The sequence below is a fragment of the Malaclemys terrapin genome, chromosome 6 (assembly GCF_027887155.1).
Source record: "Malaclemys terrapin pileata isolate rMalTer1 chromosome 6, rMalTer1.hap1, whole genome shotgun sequence".
Lineage (NCBI taxonomy): Eukaryota > Metazoa > Chordata > Testudines > Emydidae > Malaclemys > Malaclemys terrapin.
In genome coordinates this window covers 20,167,987-20,185,531 of record NC_071510.1, presented here as the reverse complement: position 1 = coordinate 20,185,531, position 17,545 = coordinate 20,167,987, and the positions used below count along the sequence as shown (strand labels likewise).

The following is a 17,545-nucleotide window of genomic DNA, read 5'->3' as shown; positions in this document are numbered from 1 at the left end:
ATTCTGGGGAAAGAAGTTAGTTGTATATTTTTTGTGTGAAATTAGATTGTTTCAAGGGGTACAAAGCATGGAATAAATAAAAAGTATAAGTAGTACCTAGTACAAATTACAAAAGTACTCTTACTTTCCTCTGTTATTACAGCAAAGAAAAGTTAATTCAAGCAGTGGAAGAAGATATTGAGCGTGAAAAACAAGTAGCTGATGACATAATAAAAAATATGTCTCAGGAAAATCAAGCTAAATACATGGAGATGAAGGCTACAAATGAAAAACTGTTGCAGGTGGGTTTTGTCATATTGTTTGTCTAAGATGTATGTGAAATTAGCTCGATGATTTCCACTGTATAGTTTGGAATACTGAAGAATTTAAGATCTGATTAATTTAAAAGGAAACTTTCAGGTAGCATTATCACCAACATTTCAACTTTGTGCTAATCCATGAAAATCAGAAAATGAAATTGACTAGAAACAAAATAATACTTAGGACTTTCCACCTGTAGATATCAACGTGGTGTACAAAGGATAAATCATCCTCTTTCTCCTCCATCATTATTCCCATTTTACAGATGGGGGAAATAAAGGTGTAGAGGTTAAGGCCCTGATCCTGCAAACAGTTAGATGCTTAACTTTAAACACATGAGTAAAATCAAGAACAATTATAAACTATGCAGGATCCAGACTTAAAGGACCTACCCAAGGTCACATTGCAAGTCAGTGATAGAGCTGGGAGCAAAACCCAAGATTTCTAATTCCTTATCCACTACAGTAACTGCCTGACATTCACATAAATGAAAATGACTGCAAAAATTAAACTTAGATTTTTAAAATTCTTTCAGTTTCAGTTATCTAAAGTTTAACAAAAGAGATGAGGATATTTTTAAAATATATAATATTTTTTCAACAGACACTTTCCCTTCAAAAAAATTGATGAAAGGGGACAATGGTTCATAATTATAGCCAAAATACAAGTAACAATGATATGAATCTTATTCACAAAGACTCCAGTACTGCAAAGTCAGTGAAGCTCTGCCTGGAGCTGTTTAGAGGAAGGGGTCTTAACCTATTCACATATATACCTAACAAATCAACTAAATGTTCTACAGTATTTGCAAGTATAAAATGTGTAGAATAGGGAAGTAAATCCTCCTCCAGTGGTAATAGTTACCTAAACTATTCATGCTTGTTTTCTTTAGGAATTAGATGCTCAACAGCAGGAGTTGGATGGACTAAATATAAAGGAAGACACTCTAGGAGCTGTATGTATGAAGATAAATAACTGATCTATTTATGTTAGTAAATGCAAAAAAAAAAAAAATTCTTACGTCAACAAAGTAATCACAGTATATTTTTGTCTGTAACTCTTTAACGGCTTAATTCTGCACCCATTGAAGATAAGGGCAAAGCTCGCCTCTATTTTAGTGGTGTGGACTCAGCCCATTAATTTGTATAATTTTATTTTTATCAGATAGGGCCAAAACCCCACCAATTACAATTTATAACTTATTTTTGCTAGGTGTCAGATAATCAGATAACTGTATTTCACAGCTAGTATATCATACATCTGAACTATAGCTCAGTGATTACATCATAGATGTAAACTAGCACTTTTGAAAGTATTAAGAAAATCATTCTTTTTTTATGCTAATAGAGTAATTGTTTTTTTGTGTGGATCTAAACAAATGTCCGGGAGAATAGAATTCCATCAACAAGCAAGATCAGGGCTGTAACACTGTCCTTCTGTGGCCACTTTTCTAGCCTATGTGCTGGAACACCAGATGCAGTCCTTCCAAACCCCAACATAGGGGCTCCTTGTTATTGTACATATATGTATGAGCCCAAATCAGTGGTCCCCTCCACAGTCACTTATTTTGATCTAGTATCGGTGCTCCACTGAAGGTCATCTTGCATGGTAATTTCTCCCACTCCCATCCTTGCAGAAGCAACATAGTGCTTAAGTAGCATGCAGGGGCTTGCTTGTACTCCCTAGCCTGAGCTAAATTTTGCCCATGGTGAATATATACTGTGCTGTCACTTAAGTGTGTAGTAGGCCTGTGGCTTTCCTCCATATTTTCCACTGCCTTGGATTTGCTCCTCAGAAAGAAAATAGAACATATTTTACCACTAGACACTCTAGCATTCAGGATAGCAAACTCATATAGCTATGGTGAAGTTTCCTTTCTAAACTCTATTTTTCGGTTACCCTTAACAGTGTCAGATGTATTCTTTTGTGACATTAGAAATCAGAGAATTACTTTTAATTTTTCTCTGAATATATACATCAGATCACTCACAAACTCTTCTCCCCGGACAGTTGAGAGGTTTGCAATTTCTCCGTACGACTCAGTCTTCTTTAATATGTGCATGAGTGACTTCATCTCCCACTTTGAAAGAACTGGCCTAAATTCCATAGCAGGGGTTGTGCTACACACATACAAACCAATAGGTTTAATCCACTGAAGTTGAAGATTGCCTGCAATGGTCTCACAGAGGAACATGCGCCCAAAAGTGAGGATAAGATGTAGTGTATATCCTCAGAAAACAACAGTTACAGTGAAGTAATTTCCTCTTCTCTGACTTTCACAGGTCAGTGGCATAGATATTTTGACAACCCCTTCAAATATTAGATCTTTTGATGTGTGCATGTGCCTTGATATCATAGGCCTTGCATGGCCAAGACATTTTCACTTTCTGCCCCTTCCCCCATAAAAGTTCCTTAACAGAGATTATCTTCCAGCAAAGAAGGAGCAGAAATGTACTTGGTAAATTTGGAGCTCCGTTAGGGTAGACCCTCATAGCAAGACATAGCCTAATAAAGCACCCAGATAGCACTGAGATGCTCAGAAACTGTGCTTAAGAGCAAGATCCTAGACAGCCAGATTATATAGGTGGTCCTTTGTACAGACTTCACTGTACAGTTGCCAAATAAACTTGTTTTATTAAATATGTGAACTTTGCTAAATAAAAATACAAGCACTGCAACAATTCCTTACCTACTAGAAATGCGTCTAACCAGTAAGTGTGTGTGTTTGTTTGTTTGTTATATTCAGGAAATAGCACATTCCCAGGTAAAACAAGAGGCAGTGCAGCTGTATGAAAAACTTCATGGGCTCGAGGAACATCGGGATCAAATGATTGCTGAGGACAGGAGTATGGGATCTCCACAGGAAGAAAGAGAGAGATTACTGAAACAGGCAGGAAAACAAAATGATGATTACATCTTTTGTTTACAAGGCTTTTTTAATTCAGTGTTTTTTAAAGAATGAAAATGTTAAAATACTGGGCTGGATTCTCTGCCATGATTCTGGCCCTTTTTGCTCTTTGAGCAACACAAAGGGGCTGGAACCTGGATTAAGAATTATCTGGTGGGGTGGAGCTCTCACCTAATGTAAAACTGTCAGAGGCAGCTCCTGTTCCAGTCACTTTCACACCAGGTTTTCAGGATGGAAAGAGAGCACTTGGGTGGGAAAATTAGATTCATTTTCTTTAACATCTTTCTAACTCAAGACTAAAAAGTTTGGGAAAGATGAGCTGTCTTATTCATTAAGGACCTGGTCTTGCAACCTTTTCTGGTGTGAGTAATTCCTACTAAACATAAGTAGTCTGATTAATTTAAATGAAGCTGTTTGCATGCGTAAGAAGTATTCATGTGAGTAAGTGTTGCAGAGCATTAAAGTTTAAAATAGGTATTGGGAAAGAAGAGAAGCACGGGGAGATAGCTGAAATGATGACACCACTAAATGATAATATTGCATCTTTTATTCAGCAAAGCAACCATTGTAGGAAAATGATTTCCAAGCAGATCTTTGGCAGGCTGAGCCTTCAATTCCTAGCATAACTGAGTTAATCATTTGGTTTTGTGCATCTTTTAGATTGTCTCTCTTTTTGTCTTTGAATTTATTCCCCATATTGAAACATTTGTTGTTCATTTTTTATAGGTTAAAGAAGATAATCAGGAAATAGCAAGTATGGAAAGACAGTGAGTACTTATGTTATATTGCTCTTATAAGCCCCGCTCCTGCCAGTGGGTCCGCACATTATAAGAGAAGTGTCTGAGCACAGGATTGGGAGCCAAGCATTACTTTTTGTTCTCACACAAACTTCCTCTGTGAAGTTGAGCAAGTCATTTATCCTGTTTGTTATCCTGCTGTGAGAATTAGTTAATATTTATAAAGTAATAGATAAGTGTTGCTTGTAGCTGTTGTTATTAATAATCTACAGTAAATTTTAATTAAATTAAGTTACTAAAGCATTCTATACGTATTATGCTTATACTCACTAAAACTACTGTATTTGAGGATCTCTTGGTGTTTACTTTAGAAACTCAGCTGTTTTTAAAAAAAGTCTGAGTTTAAATTTAGCTAGCAATCTCAACCTGGAGACCGTTTAAAAATTGTTTAAAATTATTTTTAAAAAGTTTTCCCAAAGTTTAAGACATTTGACTGGCTTGCTGCTGTGTTGATATGTGCTGTATAAATCAAATGTCCATGAGACTAAAAAAATAATTTATATGCTTGCTTCCATAATTTAAAACTGATATCATAACTTGTTTGAATACAAATATTTATTGATACAATTAAGCCCTACAACACAAGTTAAATATTGTCTAATCCATATTTATGCAGTAGGTAAAATGTTTAAAGTAGGGCTGTCAAGAGATTAAAAAAAATAATCACGATTAATAGGCACTGGGCAGCATTATCGCCTGCAAATGTAGACACACTTGTCTGTCTTAGCGATTGGCTGAACAAGAAGTCAGGACCACTGACTTGTAGGCTCCTCTGCTTTGGTACCACAGAAGATGGCACCATGTCTGCTGGCACCAACAACATCTTGCTGTCACATCAGTCACAACTGACTCTTGCAGTATCAGCGATACTGGCACCAACAAGGTCAGGAGGTCCCTGGCAACCGCAAACGTGCATAGGAGCTCCTGATAGCAGTCCTCTGGGCTCCCACAGGAGGTCTAACAGATTGTGCAGGAACTTCCCTTTGAAGGATCCTTGCTCTTTTAGGAGCAGACACACTAAGCCCGTGGGTAAAAAGACTTGAAGGCAACATTAAAGTCCCTGAGGTTGTACACCCTAGCCCTTTTCAGGAAGCACTTCATGCCTCAGCAGCCTCTCCAATATTCTGCTTCAGCTGTCCAACAGGACCTGCAGAGACTGAAGACTAAAGGCTATAGGTGTAGACCACCTCCTCTTTCTACCTCCGCTTCAATGCCAGTCCCAGCTAGACATCCAGGGAGTTGTAAGCAGGCATTTTGATGGGAAGCTCGAAGACATCGTACCAGTTCCCAGGATGCCAGACACAATTTTTCATTTGTTTGCAAACTGCATTGCCCATTTCATCAGCTCTTGGTCTCATAGCACTATGACCTGTGGGTGCTGAGCACTGTAGAGGTGGGATATATCTTCCAATGTATTTCCTTCCCACCTTCACTCTCCATCCCTCTGCAGGGACTCCTCTCACAAAGAACTTCTGGTCCAGGAGGTTCAATCTCTTCTTCAGGTAGGAGCCATAAAGAAAGTTCCACAGAATTTAAGAAGGAAAGATTTCTACTCCCATTATTTTCTAATCCTGAAAGCCAGGGGAAATCTCAGGCCTATTTTAGGCCTGCATCAGCTCAATAACTATCTCAAGAAGATTACGTTTTGCATGGTCACCCTGGCATCTATAATTCCCTCTCTGGATCCAAGAAACTGATATGCTACCCTCGATTTAAGAGATGCCTACTTTCATGTGTCGATATACCAAGGGCACAGAAAGTTTCTCAGACTCGTAATGGAGTACTCATATTACCAGTTCATGGTGCTTCTATCTGCAGCTACTTGGGTGTCTGGCTGTGGTAGCAGCGTTCCTCAGAAGATTAGGAGTACAGGTCTACCCTTACCTGGATGACTGGCTAATCAAGGGCCAGTCCCAAGCTTAGGTGATATCCAGTGGTGCAAGTAAAATCCATGTCTTACCAGTGTGGGGGGCCCCCACTAGCTAAGGGGGGCATGTGACCCTCCATGTGACCCTCAATGTGAATCCTCACCACCCCTGGGGTCCCCATGCTCTCCGCGTCCCCTCCCCACATCTGTCCCATGTTTCCCGGGGCAGGGGGGGTGGGCGGTTCTATCCTCCTCCTGATGCGCCGGAGACAGGGCTGGCAGGGGCAAGGCTGGGAGCTGGCGGTACAGCCGCCGGAGGAGCTGCCGGCATTCTGCTTCTTTCCCTGCTGCTGCGTCTCCCAGCAAGGAAAGGAGCAGAACTCCCAGCCCCACCCCCTGCCCTTCCAGGCATGGAGCTGTGTCTCCATCCTTCCTTGTACTACAGCAACAGCCCTGCCAGAGACTGGGCTGGGGGGCAGGGTTAGGGGTGGTACAGCCGCCGGTGGAGCTGTCAGCAGTCTGCTCCTTTCCCTGCTGCCTCTCCCAGTGGGGAAAGGAGCAGAACCCCCAGCCCTCCTGCTTCTGTGTCTTTCCGGTACGCTGTACCAGCTATAAATAGCTTGCTAGTATGGCATACCGGAGCATACCAGCCAACTTGTACTGCTGGTTATATCCAGTGTTCATCTTATTCAGTCAGCCTTCAAGGCCTTAGGACTACTGATCAATGCAGATGAATCTATCCTTTGTCCATTGCAGAGGATGGGGTTTATAGGGGCTTTGTTGGCCTCTACCCAGGCCAGAGCTGTCCTCCCAGAGTCGAGAATCCAATCTATTTGATCTCTCGTGACAGTACTCAAGATTCATCCAATCACAACAGTCCAAAACTGTATGAGACTCCTAGAGCACATGGCCTAATGCACATATGTAGTAAAACATGCCAGGCTGCACTTCAAATCCCTTCAAACATGGCTGGCCCCAGTGTACTTGCCAAACCATCTGCATTTGGACACTGCGCTCATGGTACCTTCACAGGTCCTAATTTTGCTGAATTGGTGGTTGAATCCTATCAACATTTGCGTGGGTGCTTCCTGCGCCCTCAACTATCAATGACTCTGGTCTCCGGATCTAGGATGGCTCTAGGATGGGGAGCTCACCTGGAGCTCTGAACTCAGGGTCTTTGGTCCTTGACAGAGCTCGCTCTTCATACAAATGTCAGCGTGATCAGGGCAATTCGTCTTGCCTGTCAGGCTTTCCTACCTCATATCAGGGGAAGAAACCTGCTTGTCCTTCTGGACAACATTGCAGCAATGTTTTACCTGAACAGATAGGGAGGTGATCATTCGTCCCTCCTATGTCAGGAAGCAGTTTACCTATGGATATTTTGCATAGCCCATCCAATCAACTTCAAGGCCACCTGTCTTCCAGTGATGTAGAATAAGCTAAAAGATCTCCTGAGCAAGTCTTTCTCCAGTCACCATGAATGGTCTCTTCACTCGACGTAGCCAGAGGCATTTTCCAGTAGTAGGGGACTCCCCAAATTGACCTATTTGCAAACAACAGAAAATGTCACCAGTTCTGCACTCTACAAAGCCACAGTCCAGGTTCCATCACAGACCCCTTCCTGCTACCCTGGATGGGAAAGCTTTCTTATGCTTTTCTCCCAGTCCCACTCCTACGCAGAGTGCCACTAAAGAGCAAGCAGAGTCACACCTGGGTTATATTAATAGCCCCAGCATGGCCCCACCAACCCTGGTTCTCCACTCTACTGGACCTTTCAGCGGCAACTCCAATCTCGCTCCCATTACACCCAGTTGGCTGTTTCTCCCAAACCTGTGAAGCCTGAAAGCTCCATGGTTAAATCCCAAAGAGCAGGCTTGCTTGCAGCAAGTTCGCCAGGTAGCAGAAAGCTCTCCACCAGAGCCACTTGTCTGTCAAAATGGATGTTTCTCTATCTGGGCTTGTCAAACCAGAGTTTCACCGATTCATTCATCCATCCATCCATCCAATACTTGCCTATCTCCTGCACCTGAAACAGCAAGGCTTAGCGATTTCCTGTGTTCACCTGGCAGCAGTATCCGCTTTCCACCCTCACATGGATAACTGTTCTGTTTTTTTCTAATGACATGACAATTAGATTCCTTAAAGGCTTGGAAAGATTGTACTCTCAACTAAGGGAGCCAATTTCCCCTTGGGAAGTGAACTTAGTTTTGGCTAAATTCATGAGACCGCCATTGAGCCTCTTCCTAGAGGTTATATGTGCTGCTTATACTACTTGGAATACACCTTTCCTGGAAGGTGATCTTCCGAATTGCTATCGCTTCTGCCAGAGGGGTCTCCAAACTACGCACCCTCACATCCAAACCACCATAGTTTCAAATTTTCATATCAGTCAATTTATTTGCCTACATTTTACTGCGAACCACATGCAAATAGGGATGAGCAATGGCTACACACATTGGACATTAGACAAGCACTGGCATTCTACATAGGACCAAACCATTCTGGCAATCCACCTAACTGTTCGTGGCCATAGCGGACAGAATGAAAGGTCTTTCGATCTCCGTTCAGAGAATTTCATCTTGCATAACTTCTTGTATCTGCACATGTTATGATCTGGCAGGCATCTCTCCTCCAGACAAGCTGACTGCCCACTCTACAAGATCGCAAATATCCTCAACAGCATTCCTGTTGCAGATGCCTATCCTGGACATTTGCATAGCACCAATCTGGTCATTGGTACACACTTTCTTCTCCCCTTCTCTACCATCACTCAGTATTCAAAAGATGATGCCAGATTTGGTCGCTTTGTATTGTCTGTGCATACATAAACTCTGATCCGTCTTCCTATTTAACTGCTTGGGAATCACCAAGAGCAGAATGCACATGTGCAGTCACTTGAAGAAGAAATGGTTACTAACTTTTCATAGCTATTGTTCTTCAAGATGTGTTGCACTTGTCCTTTCCACGACCCACCCTTCTACCACTCTGCATTGGAGTTTCTGGAAGGAAGGAACTGAGGGGCTCAAGGTCAGCTGGGCCCATCAGCAGAGGGTGCTCAAGCCATTCCGGCAGGTACCACTGAGGGAACAAGTTTCTGGCGACTCTGCGTGGTGTACGCACACACCAAGAGTGGAAAGGACATGTGCAACACATCTCAAAGAACAACAGTTAGAGAGGTTAGTAACCTTTTTTTCTTTAAATCTCCTAGAAACTATGGTGTACAATTTTATTTAAATATTCACAGTCACAGGCATTTTGTGGATTTCTTTTTAAACCGGGTAACCAACATTTGATTGGCTAGTAAGTTGCTTAAACAGAATTCTTGGTAACTAAGAAAAATTATAATTGATAAAGAATTATAGCTGAAGATTTACAGAAGAATTTCTAAATGTAATGTAATTATTTAATCCATTTGATTATAGTCCACAGTGTTTTACATTTCTTAATTAATATTGTTATACAGAGAATTTTATTTAAATAAAAATCACTATTTCCTGCTGCGTTATGCCATTTGTTGTCTCTCTGTAAAGCTGTGTAACAACCAACAGAGGGACCCATATAGTAACACAAACTGAATAAGAACTGAATAATTGTAGTGATTCTGTTTGTTTCACAAAGACAAAAGGTTTTTAGTCCAAAATGAGGCAGAAACAATGTGTTTAGTACATTGAGAGACCATGGTGAGGGGTGCCATACAAATGCTTGTTATAATGACAATGACCTTACTATTCTATTATTTGTATTAGTAGTAATACAGTCTGTTTACTATTTGTATTCTGATCCTTCATAGTGCCTCTTAAAAGCTAACCATTTAATAGCACAGTTTTAGCTACAAATTGTATTATTTATTATTAGGCTGACAGAAATAAAAGAAAAAATCAACCATTTTAATGATGTCATTCGACGACTTGACATGGATCTGGAGGAGCATCAAGGTAATAGCACCAAATTCAAAATAGAATCTAAAGAGCCAAATTTACAAAAGTTGCCTTTAAGTTTGCATGTGGTTTGCAATTTGGGGTGCCCTAAAACTCTGATTTGCATCTGCATTTGTGTAGCCTGATCTGGAAGGGCACAAACTCCAGTTTGTAGATATCCAAAATGGTGAGTTCCTTAAATTGGCTTGAGGCCGGAAGTGTGGTTCTGGTCAGTAAAATAACTGTATAAAAATTGCACTTAGTGTACCTGTCTGTTTCTTCTGTGTTGCCCCAATCATATCTGCATGGCTTCTTGAGAAAAAACAAGCCTTTATTACTGGCACCACTGTAAAAGTAGTATATCACCAGAAAAACAAAATGCTGTATTTTTTTGTTGTCTTTGATCTCCGAAATATTGTCAGTTAATTTGGATTTTGGAATGTTTATTGCTTGTAATGAACAATGTGTAATGTGAAACATGAAAATGGAGCTGAATTCTTCCTTTGAAGCGTCAGATGTTTTAGCCCCGGCCAAGTAGCAGAATAACAACTTGATTGACCAATGCTTTGATCAAGTATGTCAGATCATACATTTTCTGTCCCTGACAGTCTACACAGTAGCTCATTCCCTGTTCCATAGCAACTGGAGGCAGTTTGACTTTGAGCTAACAGTGGTCCATCTTTGAGTGATTGCTTATTGACTGGAGCTTAGTGGTAGTGGGCTTAATGAGTTACTAAGCTCACCCCAGCTTAAAAAGGGTCTTTCTAGCCTGATTTAGAAAGAGTCGTACTCCAGCGTTGGAAGACTTAGTGTAGGACTGAAATTGTCTTGAGAGCCTGGCTTGGGCAGAGGCCTGTTCCAATTATGAGAGATTCAGTTTAGCCTAGGAGTCTAATCAAGGCTTGTGTAGTTTAGTCCAGCTGGGGAAGCTTAGTTTAGGCAGATGCCCATACCAGCCCTGACAAAATTCTGTTCACCCTGGAAACTCCGCCCAGGGAAAGCCTTGTTCTAATTCTGGTGGCTCTTACTTTGACTGGGAGCTGCATTATTACGATGCTGCTGCAGGAGTCTCTGTAACAGAAGTTGTTTTGTTTCCTATGAGACCTTTAAATTAAAATGTGTGTGTAAATAAATATAATATTTTTAACTCTCCTGAGTATTTTTTCCTCTTGAGAGGAGGCTCAGCACACAATCTGACCTCTACTTTCTTCGAAACGACAATAATTATACTGTGATTAAGCTTAGCTTAAACAATTGCATAATACTTGTTGTTTCTCTTTTCGATCTCTTGTATGACATTTCATTTCCTATTACTGAAATGTAGCATTTTCATTGTTTCCCAGAGAAATAGCTTGTTATTGAAAACATTTATTTATTATTAATTTCCCTTTTCCAGATAGCAGTAAGAGCTTTGCTATTTTGCTTTTATTTTTCTTTTCATTTGGTTTCCAACACTGTTATCTTTGTATCCTTGGATGAGTATAGAAGGTAAGGAGTGAATTGCTTCTTAGTTTATAGTTTAGCAACAACTGCATAGCAACCAGTCCTTTAGTTGCTGGTCCTCCATTGCACTTGCTCTGCTGCCATCATTTGTCTTCTAAAGGCCTTTGTTTAAAAGAAGTGTATGAAGTACATTTAGTAGAACTGCTGACACCCTGATACCTGGAATGGTCAGTAGAAGATAAGTATTACATGCTGAATGAGACTACCTTATATATTTATCTGATAGCCAATAATGTTTCCTATAATCTATATTGCATAGGAATGTATTGGGCACTGACCTTGTTCGTGCACTGTGGGGACAGAGCCCACCTGGTCTAAATTGTCATAGCTCCATGGACAGACAACAGTTTACACCAGCTGAGAATCTGCCCCATGAAATTTATTTACCATATTTTTCCCTCATCAGCTTTTTATCTGTTTAAAACATCACTGCATGACTACTGTATTTTTGACTGGGAAAGTAATGATTACATAACTTGTCCTCACAAACTGTGCTTAACCTGGTCCTTGTCCGTAAGTTGTACTCATTTGAAACTTTTGTCACCCACACTTTTACAAGGTAGTCTAGAGGCTTATAGCACTTGAAGTTAAGCACATGCATATGTGCTTTGCTGAATACGCATGAATTTACGCATGTGCTTAAATTCTTTGGTGAATCAGTGCCAACTTTCTAATTATTGTTAACAGGAACAGCAGCTGGATAGCACAAAAAGAAATTTCCGAAACAGTAGCTGAAATAGTCATTCTCTCTCATTGTGCTCTTGACTGCTGCTGATTTCTTCTGCCCATTTCTTGTGTGAATGTCGAGAGCCAAGGTGCTTCTTGCAAAAGCCTCTGATTAGAGGTTTTTAGTGGGACCTACAACGGATTTGAAAAGTAAAGCAGTGCTGTCCAGAGGTGGTCAAGTTTATGGGAGAATTGCTCAGTAGTGAATTAGAGCACTTGGCAAACTGATTCAAACACAATAGGAAGAAATTAGAGCCAATAATATTATTAATGGTTAGGATGTAATTTTTTCAATGTACTTCTGTTATTGGCGCTCAGTACACAAACTATCAGTGCAACTGGGACTATGTTAACTTATATTTGACCCCAAATTTAAATTTTATATAAATAAGCTTTTTATAATGCCTCACTTCAATAGCAACATTTCATAAAATGAAAATGTCAAGTGAAAACAGTTGATTTTATACATCTAAAAATTCCTTTGCAGCATTTGAAATCCAAATATTTCACGGCTAAAAACATGAAAGTAAAAGTGACTGTTATAAACAAAAGTAAAACTGACTTCATTGATTTTTATTGTCCAAGCAGAAAAGCAAGTAATTAGGATTTTTAAAATTTTTACTTTTAATCATCTAAAATAATATAGGTTTAAAAAAAAAAAAAAAAGTCCACTTACAATATGTGACTTGTAAGTTGGCAATGACATTTAAGTGACCAGTCACAAGCTCCTAATAAATCAGACTTCTGGAATGTAGTCTGCAACTGAAGTTTAAAGTATGTTATTGGTAAAATAATTCAAACTTTTGAGCTAAACTTATTTATACACTATGGATATTTTAAAACTAGTGCTATAATTCTTTAAACTCTTTTAGATTGTTTACAGTGAGCCTTAACATGCTAACCATGTAGAGTGATGCACAGTCTTCTTGCAAGTGGAATGGACTTCATGTTGCTAATTTACCCCGTATCATGAAAGGGAGAGTCAGCAAGAAACAAGGCCACAGCTGCAAGGAAACTCAAGCAAAATCACTGTCCCTCAGAGGCCACTGGTTATGCGTATTGTTTATATGCACTAGATAAAAAGGAAAGCAGAGAGGATGTAGATGTAAAAGACTTGGGGGGAAATGTGCTTGCTCAGTTAAATCTATATCCAGCTTTTCCTTTCCTTCTGTGCTTTTTAAATGCTCCGACATATGTTGAAATTAGTGATAAGACTGAATTTCAAACCAGGCACTTATTAAGTTAAGGCTGCCACAACATGATGAACTTGCCCCATCTTCTTGAAATTTTGCAGCATACATAGTAAGAGTCTGCCCCCGTTCTGAGACTCCTTAATTGAAGACTTCTTGTAACCCAGTATTTAGGTACAAAGGTGGCTTGAGATAAGGCCATCATGGTATATGTACTGATACTGTCACTGTTAAAAACATTCTAACGGTCTTACCTTAGCATTATTTTAAACACTTTTTTTTTCATTTTGTTCCCATGCTGAAGTGAATTGTGGTACCTAAACCCTGTTCACGTTGGACTAAATTATGGCTTGCCACAAGCCCTGAATGAAGGGAAGCGCATAGCTGAACTACTTTAAGAGCAGACTAGTAACTAGACTGTGATTCAGAATCACAATCTGATCTCCAATTTCCCCTTCCTCCAGCAGGGTGAGTAATCTGCACCAGCCCTAAACGCTGCTGTTATTATTATTATTTATTTGAATTATTGCCAGCACAGCTATTGTGGCTGGCACATTGAGTGTGGAGCCAAAGCTCCCCACTAATTGCTTGTTTACTCAGCCTACTTGAGCAAGAGAAGTCAGCCCCGTAAAAGCTGCTTTTCCCCCCCGTGTGGCTACTTGCTATATGAGTAGTGAATGCAAAGAGTGCTTTCTTGCACCCCGGCACAGGTTAACAGTGAAAGTTACAATCTGATCCAAATGGTTTAAATAAGAGGTGTACACAATGAATTTGACCCTCTGAATAAACATTTATATAGTCTAGAGCGTGTTAAAAATATTAAAAAAAAATAAAATTTAATTAATGTACACAAATTAATGTACAACCACCACCAGTAAATTGCTACACTGTAGAAAGCTAAATGTATATATTATGCTTTCTACTGGATATTCATTTTCTTCCCTGTGACCAACGCAGTTGAAATCCAAATTAGGGATGAAGCAGAACCATGAGTTCGTTATTTAAGACCATCGTAATGCGTGACAATATAGATGATGTGGGCTTTTTTGTTTTATCTTATTTAATTTAAGATTGCTACCTTATTAATATCCAGAAAGCACATCACAAAGTAATCTTGACTGCTGAAAGCCAGAGAAACTGGCATCACTTCCCAAATCTTAAAAAGAATTGCAGAATGACTTAGTTTGCCAGTCGACATGGCCCAATTGCACAAATGTGATTTTCCAACTCTAGAAAGTGAAACAGACTAATATTCTAAAATGTACTTGCCCTTAATTTAAAAAAAAATCTGTCAACTAATACAATTTAAAAAAAATATTTGGGGCACTGTCAAATTCTGAGGCACGTGACCACTATCCCACTATGTATATTTAAAAAAAACCCTGAAGATTACACTGATGACATATTGTTATGCTGATTCCCTTTTTTTGAAATGTGTATAATTTGCTGTTGATTGACAATGATTATAGTGAGACATGTAAATAACATACAGTCCAATCCTTTTGTGCTTAAGTATGCCGAATTCTCGTTTTAGATCACTGAAGTTTTGCCTACCTAAGCCTGCTACAGGACTGAGTTAATAAAAAAAAGACATATAAAAAACACAATGTAGAGTTCGGAGCAGTTGATGTTTTGGAGTTAAATCAATGTTACGTCTCTTGTAGGGGAGAAAAATCTGAAATACAAGGAGCTGAAGAAGAGAGAGGAAAGCATGGACAGTAAGTTGTTTAATACAGATTAGACTCCTGGACTGCCAAAGCACAAGGCTTTTTGGATTGTCAAAGCACAATTTATTTGAACCCCAAAACTGTTGACCTGCTGACCACTTGTCTTAAGACCCTGTTACCTGATTCAGAGATGCCTCAGCACAAGTTAACTGATACTTCACATTTACAGATGATTGGAGCACTTTTCCTGGCTCATCATCTCGCGTTTAAGATTTCAGGAACATGTTTTTACGAGGTAAAAGCTAGAATAAAAAAGAATTTTTAAAAATATGCTAAAATGAAAGTTAAATAAAAATGTCATTGAGTGCCCACTGGTGTTCTGAATAAGAGCAAAACTTTGAAGTTGCTCTGAGAATCAGAAACTACAACTTTAGTACATTTTTACTTATTTTTCTAAGATGAGTACTACTAAAGCTTTCTGACTTTCCAATGAGGTCTCATGACATAGAAGCCTCAGCAGAGGCGGAGTGAGGGTGCAAAACATTTAGAGCAAAAATATATTTTAAAAGGTTTCCTATTGTTAGAATGTTTATAGAGCATTATAAATATATACGGCTCTTTACAAAGCCAAACCAGGAACTTCCAAGAGCTTACCAGCAGATTTAGACATGTGCTATGTAGAAAAGCAGTTTGCATGAAAGAAGGCACTGTTGGTGAGATCAGTATATATAGACCCAGGGGTAGGCAACCTATGGCACGAGTGCCGAAGGCGGCACGCAAGCTGATTTTCAGTGGCACTCACAGTGCCTGGGTCCTGGCCAGCGGTCCGGGGAGCTCTGCATTTTAATTTAATTTAAAATGAAGCTTCTTAAACATTTTATAAACCTTATTTACTTTACATACAACAATAGATTCGTTATATATTATAGACTTATAGAAAGAGACCTTCTAAAAACGTTAAAATGTATGACTGGCACGCGAAACCTTAAATTAGAGTGAATAAATGAAGACTCGGCACACCACTCCTGAAAGGTTGCCAACCCCTGATATAGACTTTGCCAAAAGAAAAAAATTGTTTAGGGAGCGTTTAGAATGAGAAGAGTGAGGGTCCGTGGCACACAGGAAGAGTAGAATAGATTTTTTTAACTTTTAGGAGAAAGCACTGTCTGTTAGGTTGAAAAAGCGGTCATCTTGTGCATCACTGTTAGGTTTTGGGTAATAATTCTCTAAATCCACAACTTGAGTCAAAATATTTTAAAATATTTATATCATACATATATGGACATCCATTGATGCCTTGGATTTTGTTCCTTTATAGAATTAGTACGGAAAAGCTTTACTGTATACATCTTTGTGTTGTAATGACCTCTAGGAACCCATTTAAAATGTTTATTTCTAAAGGTAAGTTTATTTCATAAGTCCAATTTTTCCATTCACTCTGCTTTGAACCAACTCAATATTTTGTAAGTTTCAACTCTCTTTCCAAAATTGTGGAGAGAAAATATTTATGAGGATTTTGTGGGGCAGAAGAGATTCCTGTCTGATATCCTGAATGACATTTACACATCTTCTTTGCAAACAAATTTGTGGCTCCAAATCTAGCAAGTAATACTTCAGCCTTCTTTTCTCTGATATGTAACATGCCTGGACACACATGCTTATAAGCTTTCCTGAGTCTGAGCAGAGTCCAGGCACTGTCTCTGGGTTTCTACGCACACTTGCAGGTTTCAGATTCCCTTTCTAACACCCCCTTCTGACGGTTGAGGCCCCCCGGTCCAGCTGCCTAGGCCATGAAACTATCAGCTATCACTTTCCCGGAGCTCCAAACTTGCAGATACTCTGGGCTACGTTTTACCTCTTCAGGGATCAGTGATAGTTCAAGCAAACGGACACAGGCTTTGCAAAGGGATCCAAAATAATTACTCTTTACTTTAGACAGCACAAAAATCAATCAAACAGCTATACATCATTCCCTGCCTCAGTTTCCTCACCTCTCTTGAGCATTCTTTGGGATTTTTTCAGAGTCCTCTAGGGTGTCAAGGGTTCCCCTCCTGCAATTTATGGCTTCTCCTTCAAAACATGAAGGCTGTCTAGCTGACCCCTGCAGTCACTATCCTTTAGCTCCAAATCCTGGCTGGATCACAGTGGAAAAAGATTCCTTCTACTACAAAAGCATGCCTCTTTGTTCCTCTCTTCTGCCTCAAGCTTCCTTTGTCTACCTGACCGACTCAGTCTCTGTATTAAATTAAATTTGATGGGAAAGGCATAAGAGAGGCACAGACGGGGCTTGAGGAGGGGCACAACGTGGTCTAAGCAGTGGGCAAGGAAGAATTTTGCTCCTGTGTTCTGAAATATCTGTAGGGGAGTTAAATGGCAATTGAGGAGACTTAGAGTATTAAAAGCCTTTTCTCTTTGCATCTCCTTAAGGATTTTCTAGTGAGCTTTCACTGCATTGTCTAAGTGCTAGACTTGTAATATGTTGACTATAAAGCTAATGAGTTTGCTTTGCAGAAATAGTTTTAGATGGATGGTAAATAGTAAAATGGAGACTCTCTAAAGTTATTTGTGTTGTCTCAGTCTCCACCCGTCTGTTGTCATCCTTATGTTGTTCCTCTTTAATTTTATAGACTGTTAGCCAGAAGCATACATCTTGAGTGAACAATTGTATAA

General features: G+C 39.6%; 1 protein-coding gene across 2 annotated transcripts in view; it reads left to right on the top strand.

Annotated features, from left to right (window-relative positions):
• Positions 1–17,545, top strand: part of IFT74 (intraflagellar transport 74) — a 60,310-nt gene that overhangs the window by 25,777 nt on the left and 16,988 nt on the right. For both annotated transcript variants that reach the window (XM_054032356.1, XM_054032358.1), the window contains exons 9-14: positions 143–281; positions 1,193–1,255; positions 3,047–3,190; positions 3,935–3,975; positions 9,728–9,807; positions 14,873–14,926. In XM_054032356.1, coding sequence (XP_053888331.1) covers positions 143–281; positions 1,193–1,255; positions 3,047–3,190; positions 3,935–3,975; positions 9,728–9,807; positions 14,873–14,926 — 521 coding nt within the window. The remainder of the gene's footprint in view (positions 1–142; positions 282–1,192; positions 1,256–3,046; positions 3,191–3,934; positions 3,976–9,727; positions 9,808–14,872; positions 14,927–17,545) is intronic.